This window comes from Ammodytes marinus, assembly GCF_949987685.1.
Source record: "Ammodytes marinus genome assembly, chromosome: 22".
Lineage (NCBI taxonomy): Eukaryota > Metazoa > Chordata > Actinopteri > Uranoscopiformes > Ammodytidae > Ammodytes > Ammodytes marinus.
This window is the reverse complement of record NC_137226.1, coordinates 9,021,355-9,035,321: the sequence shown is the minus strand read 5'-3', so window position 1 is coordinate 9,035,321 and position 13,967 is coordinate 9,021,355. Positions and strand designations below refer to the sequence as shown.

Below are 13,967 nucleotides of genomic sequence, written 5' to 3'. Positions count from 1 at the left end.
ACAGATGCAGAGCGACAAGTTGACACATTTCTTCTGGGAGAGCTCAGAGAACCGCGAGAGTCTCCCGGATAGAACAGAGCAAATTTAGATCCAGTCGTAGAGAGAGATTCTTGAGGTTTTTGACAGGAGCAGCAGACGAGGTGAAAAGTACCACAAGGAAGACGTATGCTGTCTCATAAACAGCTGCAGGGCTGCTGATAGACGCAGCATGTGAATAGATAGATGAACTTTTTTTTTTAAATCAATCTTAATCCTTCAACATCTATCTAGGTCTGTCTTCATCCACAAAGTGCAGAAGGACTGTTTTTTTACGCTGCTGTTCTGACACTAGTCCATTCTTTCCCCTTGCACATCATCTTAAGGCGTCCAGACAGTGTGAGTCATCCGTCACTGCAGAGAATTTAGCAGAAATCAATTTTCTCCCTTTTATTCCTGGCACTGGCGGCGACAGAGTAGTAGGCATGATCGATCCCACAGCTTCTTCTAGAACATTTGTGTTGTGTGTATTCTTTTTGTTTTCAATTAGTTTGGAAGGTTTCGGGACGATTATTGCTGCCTTTTCATCGTATGCTCATGTATTGATCGCCTGTGACATGGCTGGCATTTACTGTTCTCGCACAGATAGAATTGGTTGATGATGGAGCACACACATGTCTATGCAAGTAATGACGTTGCCATGTGCTGTATTGGTGCGCACAGCAAGACGTTAACAAGATGGGTTGAGTGTGTGTTTGTGTCTCTATGATTGCACCTCTCTGCTTGTGTGTGTGACAAATAGCTGACAGGCAGTGTGTCCAGCAGCAGGTGATCAATGGTGGTGGCAGTGGTGTGTGTGTGTGGGGGGGGGGGGGGGGGGGGGGGGTACAGGCTCATATCGTCCTTGGCTCTTTCATCTTATCGATCCCCTTCCATCTTATTTAGCTCCTGCCAAATCTCACAGCTCAGTATTGACTCCAGCTAATTACACCTCATTTTTACCCATGGCACAAAACACAAGTCAGAACAAAGCAGACGCTGGCAGGTGGAATCTTACTCCAAGGCCTCCAGAAAACAAGTGCTTTCATCAAAAGCGCCTCACTGATCTCCTCAGAACAGTGTGATACAGATTTTTTTAAGGGGTGCTGAGTTTTGCGATAACTGGGGGATAAACTGCTACGGATTGTGTTATAAGCATTAGAGAAAAATATATGTTTCTTCTTATCCCCTGATTATGGGGTGGTGCACTGCCATCAGTGACGTGCAGTGAGGTCAGTGAGTGGGTAGGCACTGAGTTCTGAAAGCCAGATTGCTGTAAACCTATATATTGTTAAATCAAAAACAAAAAACAACAAGCAAGCGCTCTCTCTCTCTCTCTCTCTTTCTCTCTCTCGGGAAAAAAAACGTAGGGGGACGAGTCAAACCTTTGCCGATTCAAACTGTTCAGCTTCAACATAAAAGACAGCAATCACTATTCTGTAGGACTACAGCATAACTGATGGCAACTCCATAAACTTGATCTTAATAGGCTAGATACCAGTAGGCTAGCATATGTCCCATGGACTTCATCCAACCTCATCATTAAATAAACCCCAAAATAGTTTCTGACTCACCAATCTGACTCCCTGGCTGTAGAAAGAAGCAAGCCGATAGTAATCCAGATTGACTGACAGCACAGCTAGCTAGCAGATCCTTCCGTTCATATAGGCTACCTGTCCGTTTGAAAGGCTCGAACATTGTTTGTCCCTGTTGCTGCTGTAAACCGTCCAAGGCTGGCGCAGGCCTTTCTCTTGCTATTCATTCTGTTCCTTTTTACATTATAATCCAACTTGTTAAAATTCCTCCAGTCTGAAATATCTGCAGGCACGGACGGCAGCTGCAATGTTGACTTTAAAATCCGCGGGGGTAACATGAAGGAGCGTAGCCGGCATAATGACGTTGGCCTAAACTGCGTAGGCCTAAATGTTATGTATTTGCGTAGGCCTACATGTAAAAGAATACAGATCGTTATATATTTTTTTGCTTGCCGTCTACAATGAATAGGCAGCAAAAGCACTGCTTATTTTGATGTAGTCTAATTAGCCCAGGCTACTACAGCCACCTTTCTCATCAAAACGTCTACACTTTTTTAAAGTAATCGCAGATCACGTACAAATAACAAGAATTAACAGTAATAGTACAAATATACGTTTATTAAACAAAATAATTGTATTTATTATTTATTTCTATTTTTTTTGCTGGAACTGTCTGGGTAGGCAGGGTACCGCACGTCAATGATTGCCAGGGCCGCTGATCAGCTTTTGGGTGCCCTAAACTCAAATTGCCAGTGAACCCCCCCCCCCCCCCCCCCAAAAAAAAACACCAAGGAAACGTTTTGCCCTTGCAAGATCTCTGCGACTGCTTTTTGGCACATTTGCTGTAGTGATGAGTTTTTGAGAACAGCATTTACTAACAGAAAGAACATCTTAACGTGTGAAAAAAATTACAGAGTATCCTACTAACTACCTTTGCAAAGGAGAGACTGCGCTCTGTGGACGTGATTGACAGGTGACCACAGAAAAACTGTTGATGGGTGAATTTGGAGGCGGGCTATCGCAGTGCCCACCTAATCAGAAGCTAGGAATGGTCCTGGTATAGTAAATAGCCATATTTTAATTGGCTGACAAAGAAAACATAAATTTTCTTCACTTTTGATTGGGTGGGCAGGCCCACTCTTGCCCCTTGGCTGCCGGCGGCCCCGGTTGCCATTATGAATCGCCATTCAAAAACAGCTTGATGAAGCTGGGTAGGCTATAATTGGGGGAAACATCTAATTTGCCCGAATTGAGTGATAGGTTACACAATTAAGAAAAAACAACGGTGGGCCTTTGTTTTGTTTTTGTTTTTGTTTTTTTTTTGGGGGGGGGGGGGGGGTTTAGATTGAAATTGTGACCATCAAGGTTTACTGTAAGTCAATGTGTCACTTTTTGAGCTCCATAGACACTGGGAAGTTGATTTTTATTCTTGTCTGTACTGCAAAACCTCATAAACGGCTGTGGCCGTTAGATTTAAATGCATGAAAGTCAACCTATGCTTTGTTCATTTCCAGAAATCATTCAAAGAAATGAAGTCATTACAGACCTTACATTTTAAATGGTACAAGTTCAACAGGCTTCATAAACGCAGTCTTCACAGCATGAGCCCGGGAATGAAAATGCTGTGTGATTCAACAGCACGTCAAACTGAAAATCAAACTAAGGAAAGCATAAAAGCAACAATTGTTCACTGTTGACCTTGTGTGGGAAGCCATGGTTATTTGACATTGTGTCGGGAAATGAGTTCTCAGAAAATATACTTGTTTTCTGAAAACTCATGGAAACTCAAGGAAATTACTTATTTTCTTTTCTTTTTTTTCACTCTGTTCAGATGTAGACGTATTGCACAGCAGTAACACGGCACAGTAATGTGTTGATGTTCTACAGTAACAAGTTGTGTGGGATTGAAAAGGTAAAGTTTGCAACTATATTACAATTTCTAATTCTGGTATTGCTCTGTTAACAAGGTGGGGAGTTGGATTGTTTGATGTCTTACTAGGAATACTATTTAAAAAAATTATGTATTCTGTTTGTTTGAGGAAAGACTGCTACGGGAGTTATTAGCTTGACGCGTGGGTAACTCCAAAGTTGTCTTATTTGTGTCCAGTTAGCTGCCACCTAGTCACCATTAGCGTAGCCTACATTCGCTTTGAATGCCTTCAATTGAGGACACTGGGGCTAAGTTACAGTTAGCTCTTTTAAAGAACGCAGTCCGAAACATGCACCAATCACCATCCACCAATCAGCCGCTTTGAGTGACAGTGTGCTCCTCTTGATCCTTTGACCTGTTATGAAACAAGGTCTGACACGAGAAGGCACATCTACAAAGTCGCAACAGTCCAGCCTGTGTGTGTGTATATATGTGAGATAGAGAGTTTGTGAGAGCGAGAGAGAGGATGAGTCACACTTGATATTTGCACTGTGCACACAAATGAACACGGGATTGATCAAATCGTGAAATGGTGCCAGCTGTGTGTATTTGTACACGCAGTAGTCAAAACTGCATGGGTTGAATCATAGAGAAGAAAAGGTGGATAGCAGATTAAAAGAGGCCAGACCTCTGTGGAATGGAGGGATGATTGGGGGACGATTTACCTTTGAGAGTAATGTTTGTGCCCCTTTATAAGTGGTATGACTGAATCAGGCCTTTCTCCCTCTCTGGATGTGTGACATTTGTCTGTTCACGTCCTTGACACAGTTAGGTGCCTGTCACTGCATACTGCAAATTCCAACAGTTGACACGTACGCATGCACACACACACACACTTCTCTACCTGCCCATTTCACTGAAACTGCTGGCCATTAATGTCCTCTGCTTGGTCTCTGCAGAGAACCAAATGTGAAAATGAGGAGATGAGGACGGAAATAGATGTGGCACAAACATCCCTCAGTTCCTTGCCTTGGACTGTTTTGACTAATGAGCCAGAACAGCAGAGGGGTTAATTCCCAAAGGGTGCACAGGGTAACAGCAATGCCCCCCTTCTCCTTCGCCCTATTTCATTGTGTGTGCTTGTGTCAGTATATTTCACACTGTATGTGTGGTTGACATAAAAGGCTCATACCAAGGTTGAGCATGGCTAGCTTTCTCAATGTGGCTCTCAATACAAACCTCTTTACAGATAGCTCAAGTGGGTCTGGGTCCAGCACACCGTCTCTCATTAATGACCCTCATAATTGTGGGGAGATGGAAACTGGAAAGACCAATCCTCCAATTAATTTGACAGAAGGTAAAACTGGTGGCCGAAAGCTTCGAGGAACGAGCTAGTGACCACAGGAGAATTTGGTTTTATCGACAGGCAGACAGAATTCTTGCTCAGTAAACACATATCCTGGACAAATAAGGGTTAAAAATAAAAAATGGACAATGATGCACATGTTACAGCAGCCCTACGCGTTTAAACCTATTATTTACTATCTATGGTTTGAACAGGAAGGACAACAAGAATATTACTGTGACCTTCATTCAGGATAAACTGAGTGGTGTGGCTATGTACATGTACAAAAACAAAAAACAATGGAAGTGTCTCATATTTTAGGTCAGAGTAAAGTTATTCTATGTGGGTATTGGACATGAGTGTTTGACTTTGTGGTCACATGTGTGAGCAAGTTAATATGACCACCTAGGTATCCCTAAACATGAAATGACCTCTCTCCCCTTGAAAATAAAATGTAGCGCACACATTCGCAAGCTTCATTATCTATCCAAAATTGTTCTGTTGTATTGGTGCAATTGTTTTGAAGACCCCCTGCTTGATCCATGTTTGTGTGGTTTCAACCACAGTTGTGACAAATTCACAATATCGGGATTAACACAAAGCGGTTATCTTGTAACAAAAGGGGTCTCACCTTCCTTCCCGGTAAAAGAGACGACAGGTTTGGTTGAGTTAAATCTACAAGACTAAACTGTGTTAGTAGTTAAAATGGTGTGCCAAAGATGCTTCAGATAAACAGTCCTCTGTGCCTTTTCATCACAAGATGGCTGCTGTGACCATTTTTCTGCTGCCACCTACTGTACAGTAAAATGTGTCTGGTCAATTTTAGCCATAAATTTTGTGAATAATTTGTGAATTCCATAGAATCAAATAGTATAGGCTTCAGTAAGTAGCATTTAAATCGTCACCACGTTTAATTGGCCTTGTTGTTCCTCATACTGTCCTCATTGTTGACGGTATGTTTTCTAGAACCAAAACTAATTAAATCAGGGTGCTAAAGACAGGACTCTTATTGACACCAATTTCCACCACGGCATTGACATGACAAGGATATAATCTTAATGCTAGTCATTCAGCACAAATTCACCCCCCCCCCCCCGCCCCCTCAGACGCGGCACTTCCCAGATTCCAAGTAGAAATCACTTTGAAGTTCCACATGAGTGGAAAAGTGCTGAACTATTTACACTTTAGTATAGTCACTTCTCTCAACAAAAGGAATTTCCGCCAGAATTCCTTCTCGTGGGAGCAAATTAGAACTGTTGCTGCCACTTCCTTTGTTTGGATTTGTTTGAAGAATTTTTTTATTCTAATCTGATTTTTCCCAAAGCGCAGACTGATAGCCATCACCAGGCTCGGTACATTCTCCCTTCATGTGGGGCGCAGGGTAGGACTTGAGGATGAAGATTGACCCCTTTAATTCCCTCCGTACGTACATAAAGTAGCCTGACATTTATCTGTGTCGTGTTTTAACACTTCCTAAGTCTCTCACAAAAACACATTTGCTCACACACCCCATTCTGTTAACAGCTCCAATCAGAAGAAGGCCAATGTCCCGTCATTGACAAATTCAAATTCTTGGCCGGTCGCCCACTCTTGTTATGTGGAGCCCAAAACTTCCTCCCTGTGGGGATCTACAACTGTTGAGAATAGCTTTCTGGAAGAGTAAATAGGAGACATAGCGTAATGATTTCATTAGAACTTCCTTTTATCTGGCCCTCTTGAGTGAGAAGGTCAGAGGTCAGTGTTGAGATAGGGGGTAGGGAGTCGGTGTCAGAGAGAGGCAATGGCTCTCCAGTTTGAGGAGGTGTAAACACTTCGCATATTGTCAAAAGGTTGGTCAACTTTCCACCGGGTTGGGTCTGATGGTCTGAATGAAACCAACCTAGGAATATTTAACATGACAAAGAACCCAGAGAAGACACACCTTCCTTTGTAAGGGGTCACAATTAAAAAGGTGTTTCTAGGGTAGCTAGAGTATTTCCGAATTTTATTTAACACTCAGTGATTTACGCATTTAGACTTTATATAGTATCTATGATTTAGACGTGATGGTATATTTGTGTTGTCCATCCCTCTGGACCTTTTTTTTTCATGCTTCCGTCTTCCCCATATAGAATATCTGCAATTGTCAACAAAGGTAGTACGTTATTTCATAGATTATATACCTGTAGTTGCTTATTTTAGGATGGCATTTTCAGAAGCTGAGACATTCAAAATCAATCAATAATCTATTCCCAAAAAAAATTGTATTCGTCATATGTAGCATAGTTTGCCTTCCTGTAAACATTTCTTCTCTTTGCATGTTCAGTTGCTCTAATCGTGATTAATTTAAACTATTTAGGGTATGCTAACAACATTTGGAGGTGTATACCAATTTAACATTAACTGAATTTTTCCCACACATACTGTACTGGGCCTATATTAAATCCGTTATGAACCCATTTCACAGTTGCATAGATCAGAAACTTAGAGACCTGTAAAATGAAGTGTTAGTGTAGCAGACTGAGCAGCGAATGTTTGAAAGAATTAACTATTGTTTCGAATGACCAGAAGGACAATAAGTGAGACAAGCGAATCCCTGGACCTGTATAAAGCACTGCACGTCACAAGCCGATCGATGTGCAGCCGACAGGAGCATCAATTTATCAGCCAGCAGAGACCCTGTCTGATTCTGTACCCGCATACACACAGCGCTATTTCAGGTGTAATTGCTGACTGTCACACTTAGCAGTTGGAGCACAGGGTGAGCTCCTCAGATTGACAGATACTGAATCCAGGCAGCAAACAGTGCACATGGGCCCTAGCAGCAAATAAAGAAAGTGAAGGCAGTGTGTCACCCGGCCTAAAGCAACAACTGTGGCCATTTCTCAGCGCTATCGGCCTCTGAATCTGACAGGCAGAGATTGAAAGAATCAAGATAACTGCACCCCAAGTCAATTCCCCGTTGTGGATTTTTTTTGGTGCGCCCTTTCAAGAAACAAATGTTTCTCCATTAAAACCTCTTATCAGATGTAAATTAACTCCATATAGTAAATTACGATATAAACATTTCTTTGAACAATTGAAGGTTTTCAATACTGTCCAGTGGCCACAGCAGTAACCACCAGGGTTGTAAACCGGTACTGCCATAAAACGTACTTATGGTGCGACACTGGTGAATAGGGTCACTTGTTTAACTTGTAGAAATCAGGAAGTCTTAAAAATGCATTATAGTCATGTTATAAACATATCCTTCTGTAGTAACCTTCAGAATAGTAAAAGAGGGTTACGGAAAGTTTAGTTGCTTTAGAAATTAGGATTTTTGATTCAGGGTATTAAAAATTAATGTTTGGATAATGGCTGTTAAGATAGGAGAAATATACAGATACAAACAGACAAGGTTTAGTGAAATAAACAGCTATATGTACATTTTGGACCCTTTATTTGTACTAGTATGAAAGACAACATGTTATGGAAGACAAATATCTAAATCTGCAATGCAGTGCAGCAGGCCCCTTAATTAAACAAGCGGCACATTATATGATCTAAAAAGAGGGCCACCAATCAAAACCTCTTCCTCTGGATGAACTCTGTATCTGGTCTAAAGCTTTGTTGGACAACAGTGACACTATGTGGTAGCTTTAAATATTACCATTTCAGACTCCGGAACACTCTAGAAACATTTGAGATTTGCAGGTAAGTGTCAGCAGTATGTTTTTACATTGCAGACTATTTTTAGTCTGAGTAATGTTACAATCAGTGAACCCTTCAGTTATTTCCCACTCAACTTTTTACATTTTTAAATCAAATAGGCCTATTGCAAGCTATTTAAGTAGCCAACAAATACCGATTCTCTTGTTCAGGTAATGTGTTGCCATAAGTGACATATTTCATCTGTGTTTGTATTATCTATATTAACACAACAGTGATCAATTATAGGCATCCTAATTTTTTTTAAATGTGCCACTCTTTATTACCTTTATTCTCTGTATCCATTTGTCAGGACCAGACAAAGCACTGTGGATTACCTTTTCCAAGGGTTCAAATTTCCATACTTTTCCAGACTCAAATTTTCAGTATTCTCGTTTTATTTTTCAGTCTATAGTTGACATCCGAATACAAATAGCTTGATGCTTTTTATAATAATTAATGGTTCTGAAGCCTGCCCTCAGAAATTACATCAACCTATGACAAACTCTTTGCCCAAACTCAAAAGCAAGTCAAACTAAAGGTTAATTTATTGAAGATCCCTTGCCAGTGTTGCTCAAAAGACTCACCAAACGCCATTTATCAATGCAAAATGGCAAACTGTTTCAGGCGCATGGACGCAAACACATTTATAGTGTAATGAAGAATAAGGCGACATCCACAGTAGAAAAAAAATAGTAATATAGCCTACCTTTTTTTTGGTAAAATGTTTTAATTCTTTTATTTAAATGTTGTATTTTTATCCATGTTTTAAATTTGTTCCTTTTTTTTTTGTATTTGTATTCTTTATTTGATTTTAACCCTGTGAAGCACCTTGAGTGGCCCTGTGCCTGAAATGTGCTCTATAAATAAAATTGCCTTGCCTTGCCTTACCACCTGACATAGGCCTGCATTATTTTTGCTTGAATTAACATCACTTTAAAATGATCATGTAATAATTGTGTTGGCCTATGAGGCATTCTGGGGGGGGGGGGGGGGGGTCCTCCCCCAGTAGATGTTATTTCCTGTAATCTGGTGCCCTATATAAATAAATAAATATTTATATATAAATAGGTGGGACTTGTCTGTCAGCTGTGGACATCAACCTAAACCAGACATGATGTATACACCAGCCTCCAGCCAGCTTGTTTGGTTGCCTATCATCCGATCGGTATAGCATTAACTGACTGGTCTGATTAGTATTTTTTTTTAAGTATTTTTGGAGAGTTGGGGAAATAGTCTGGAAACAATTATTTTCCATACTTATCCAAAACTGGAAAAAAGGTAAAGGTACATACTGTGTAGGAACCCTGTTTTCCACTAAAGGAACCTAAATTCATGCACATTGTTGATGTATGCTTAGCTTTTCTAACAGCACCTTAAAGATGCAGTGCAGTCCATTTTTACATATTTGGGAAATAATTATTCATTAAAATGTTTTAATATAAATGACAAGTTTCTAATGATTTTGGGTAAATTTGTGATTAATAATTTAGTAATGAAAAAAATAGCTTAATCAAAAAATCAATAGCAGCCCTCCCAATTTCGTTTAAACTACAGTGCAAGACCCATTCCCCCCAATAAGTAGCCTACAATACATTACCATGCTCACTCCCAGTTTGACCCAAGTGGCCTCAGAAGTTACTTGTGTTAATTTAAATTACAAACTCGGTATCAGTGTTGCAACAAGTTAGTTAACAAATAAACACAAAGGGCCAATCATTTCAAGTTTAACAAATCAATTTTATTTAACAAGTTAACCTTCAAAGTAAACTCAATAATCCACACCATTCACTTATAATTTAAATAAACTTCACTCATTTTAACATGAATGTTACAAATATATCACAAGGAGTATAAACGTGTATCAACTGGATCTTCTTTAACAGTCGAGATAACGAATGGGCAATAAATGTCACCTTGCGTCAGTCACGTGAAGACAGACCTCCTTGGACTCGTGCTCCTCTCACAGCAGCGCAATTTGTCCTGGGCAGGTGGCGACCTGGAAAACGCTCAGACAACAGTGACTGTGGAAAGGCCCAACATCGCATCACAAAGAACCACTATTGCCACACAATACCTGCCCGGGTTTTACCTGGATTTTCACAATGCGTAGCCAGGGCCAGAGCCGAGGTGCGCGTGATTCGTTCCTCTGGGCGGGGCCACGCAGGGGGGCGGCTCGGGATCGCTCCCTACTGGGCGGGCACCATCCAAGTGCGCCGCTGTGAGACAAATAAAGCCCAACCATGAATCATGCGCCATAGAAATCACATTGCATAACATCGGCTCAAATAAACACCACACTATACACATTCAACACTCATTTAAACGTTTTTACAATGTAATTGCACACCTTTTGCATTTGTCCCTTTTGGAAAGTTACAGCTGGAGAATGGACGCCAGACCAGTTTAACACAAGGCCACGTAGACCAGTTCAATCCGGTTACCGACACAGCTCATAAGCTTCTTCAAAGTCCCTCTGTTGATAGGCGAGACAGCTCTCGTAACCCGAGTCGAGGGCCTGGTACACACTGCTGGGTGACAAAGATTCACCGTACAATTGTGAATATGTGTCGGTGACATCTGGAACAGTTTGGATTGTGGTGGTTGACATGTCTGCGTACACGTTACTCATCAGGAACTGCGTGGTGTTTTCTGGGGCCTTTGCACCCTGTGGTTGACCCTGTGGTTCACGCTGCAGCCTTTCCTCCTCACACACCGACTCCCCCTTCTCCTTCTTGCCCAGGACTAGTCTGTCCATCCGGGCCCACTTGTGCTGCCGGCGGAGGAACATTCTGATAGACGCCCTCACCTCACCGCCTCGGACTGGTCCGAAGGCCTCGTCCTCCTCCGCGGAAAAATGGAGCAGCTTCCACCGAAACTGCGACCCAGCTCTCATGGTTTTACGCCGACACGCTGCAGTTGTGTGGTTTTTACATCTGGTATCCATGCCTTCCACACACATCTCCGACCAAAAAATAACTGAAGAGAAAAAAATGTCGTTGACTTCGGCTGAGTGACTTGGCGGTTTTCCTCTTTGTGAAAGTAAACTCTTCTTATCCGTTAATACAAAAACGGACAGGGTTAGCCTTTTGTTACTAATACTCGTACTTATACTGGCAAAAAAGTACAAACTAGACCTACTATTTACTAAATAGTTTTAGCTAAATCAATACGTCCAGCTGCAAGTTCCTTCCAGTGAAATGTCTGTTGAAAACGACAGGCCCACGTCGGTTTATATAAGAAAACCACCCACAATCCTTTGCGATTCCGAGTCTAACGGTAGCACTTCCTGGCGGGGCTGCCACCTACCGGTGTGGAGTGATGCATATGAAATCAAGACATGAGGAAAAAGTAGTGAAGAAATACCTATTATTTACTATATATGACAAATACACAATTAAATAGAGACAAAATATAGCCTATAGTACAAGCATGGGATTGTGAAACAGTTCGGTTGTTTTTATTATCCTTATAAAACAAGTTTATTTATTATTATACTTTTTTCAAATATTTGGAAAACATGCAAACACCTGGAAAAAAAGAACACAAAAACAAAATTAAATAAATAACTAAAATGGTGTAGGCCTACTCTACACTACAGGTTTCTAAGGACTTCCAATAGTCTACTTTGTTTAAAATAAGGGCAAATGTTAAACAGAAAATAAAAAGGCAATGGAGACTGGGGAACTCTACGTATGAGCCAGATGTCAAAACAGGGGGCTATCTCTTTGTTCCAAACCTTAAGTAGGCTATATATTTTTTGCGATCACCATCCCATACTGGATCGACAGCATTCCAATGACTTATAATCTCTCTATTCGTTATGTCCAGTCTAGAATGGCTGTTTCTGGGTTGGGACACACTTGTTGGCAATTCAATTTATTTTAAATCTCAGGCTCCCTCCAACAATGCAACACACAAAAAGAATGTATTAGGAAGAACACATGAGAGAAAAATGTAAACAAAAAAAGACAAATAGTGCAAAGAGAAAACGAAACACTGAGGAATGAAAAATAAAAAGGTTCAGTAAATATTAAAGAGACAAATGCTTTCTTTATTTTGTACATATTTCCGGATGTTTACTATCCCCTTGTGTTCTAATGAAGTGAGTATACATTTTGAAAAGCGTGTTGACCTTTTCAAAAGATAGGCACAGCCATCATACACTCAGTTGGGAGAGAGACTGCTACATAGTTGTACATCTTTTGTCTTTATTCATTAAAATATTTATTTTTATTTACCTGAAGATTAATCAGTTGGCCTAATGCACTTATATTGCAACTATGCATGCCGAAACATTTTTGTTCTTCTAGATCTTACAGGAAAACTGTATTGATCCTATATATTTTAGTAAAAACACTGCAGCATCTTCTTTGTTGCTGTTTTTCTTTATTGAGTAGCCAAACTCAATGATACAATACAGTACTTAATTCCTCCACACACCAGTCATCTTAGCATATACGAATCAGGTAATGGGGTGAGAAAATCGCTGCCTCTGCGAGGAACATTGTAGCGATATGATATAGCCTCAGGGAAACACAGCCTACCAACTGGATCACAGGAAGGGTTTTACTGGAAAATGATAAACTTGTAAAGAATGAAGTAACATGCTTATGCAGACTCCAATAATTAAATGTAGCCTACCTAGCGTACACCGAGCAGACATTTATTCTAACACCAGAGGGCAGTATTGGCATGACAAAGTGCTCATTGTGTTAGAAGTACAGACACTCTTTGGACATCTGCTTCCTTCATGCTCTCTAAAAGGGTCTGATTGTCTTTGAAATAGCGATATCCTCTATTGTGTGTGTCTGCAGTGTTGTTATGGGTTACAGTTTCATGATCTCATATATGGCTTTGGTGTTAAAAGCCTCAGAATGAGGTAGCAATAGGGTTGGCTTTCCCTCCAGTATAGGCCTGGGCTTCAGTTAATTGTTGGCTCAGTCCACTAAAAAGACAATGGACCAAAAAACTAAAAACTTGAATGCCCTAAATGATGTAGGCTATAAAGTACATTTCGTGCTGATTCTGGGCTGGAGACCATGTGTTGCCGTGGAAGATCATTTTGATTTTGGTCAATCAATGATGTTATTCTGGAACATAATAAACAGTATGTGTTATCACGGCTGTTCCTTTAGGAGTCTACAAACTGTTTTAAATTATCTCTTTCCATAGAGCAGGGGTTCTCAACCTTCTGCAAGCTGGGCCCCCCCAAAGCTGGGTCATTGCAGTTGGGCCCCCCCACCGACCCTGACAACCCCCCCCCCCCCCCCCCCACACACACAGACACACACACCACTCTACACAGATAGATAGATAGATAGATAGATAGATAGATAGATAGATAGATAGATAGATAGATAGATAGATAGATAGATAGATAGATAGATAGATAGATAGATAGATAGATAGATAGATAGATAGATAGATAGATAATCTATTATTGTTATTATCACAAGGGCTAGGCCAGTGGCGCACCTTTGAGTTGAACATTGGGTTTAGGGTTGGGGTCCGGAAATTTCTTATATTTTAACGT

General features: G+C 40.8%; 1 protein-coding gene across 3 annotated transcripts; it reads right to left on the bottom strand.

The window, feature by feature from the left end:
- Window positions 1-10,156: 10,156 nt before the first annotated feature.
- On the bottom strand, window positions 10,157-11,621 carry LOC307268243 (uncharacterized protein). Of its 3 annotated transcripts, none has more exons than XM_080050796.1 (3): window positions 11,053-11,621; window positions 10,782-10,962; window positions 10,157-10,650 (listed from the first exon to the last, which is right to left on the bottom strand). In XM_080050796.1, the coding sequence occupies exons 1-2, from the start codon at window positions 11,391-11,393 to the stop codon at window positions 10,872-10,874; spliced, it is 432 nt and encodes a 143-aa protein (XP_079906922.1). In that variant the 5' UTR covers window positions 11,394-11,621; the 3' UTR covers window positions 10,157-10,650; window positions 10,782-10,871. The 3 variants fall into 3 exon arrangements, with proteins under 3 accessions (XP_079906922.1, XP_079906923.1, XP_079906921.1); XM_080050797.1 differs by having other exon boundaries at window positions 10,782-10,959; XM_080050795.1 differs by having other exon boundaries at window positions 10,782-11,621.
- Window positions 11,622-13,967: the final 2,346 nt, after the last annotated feature.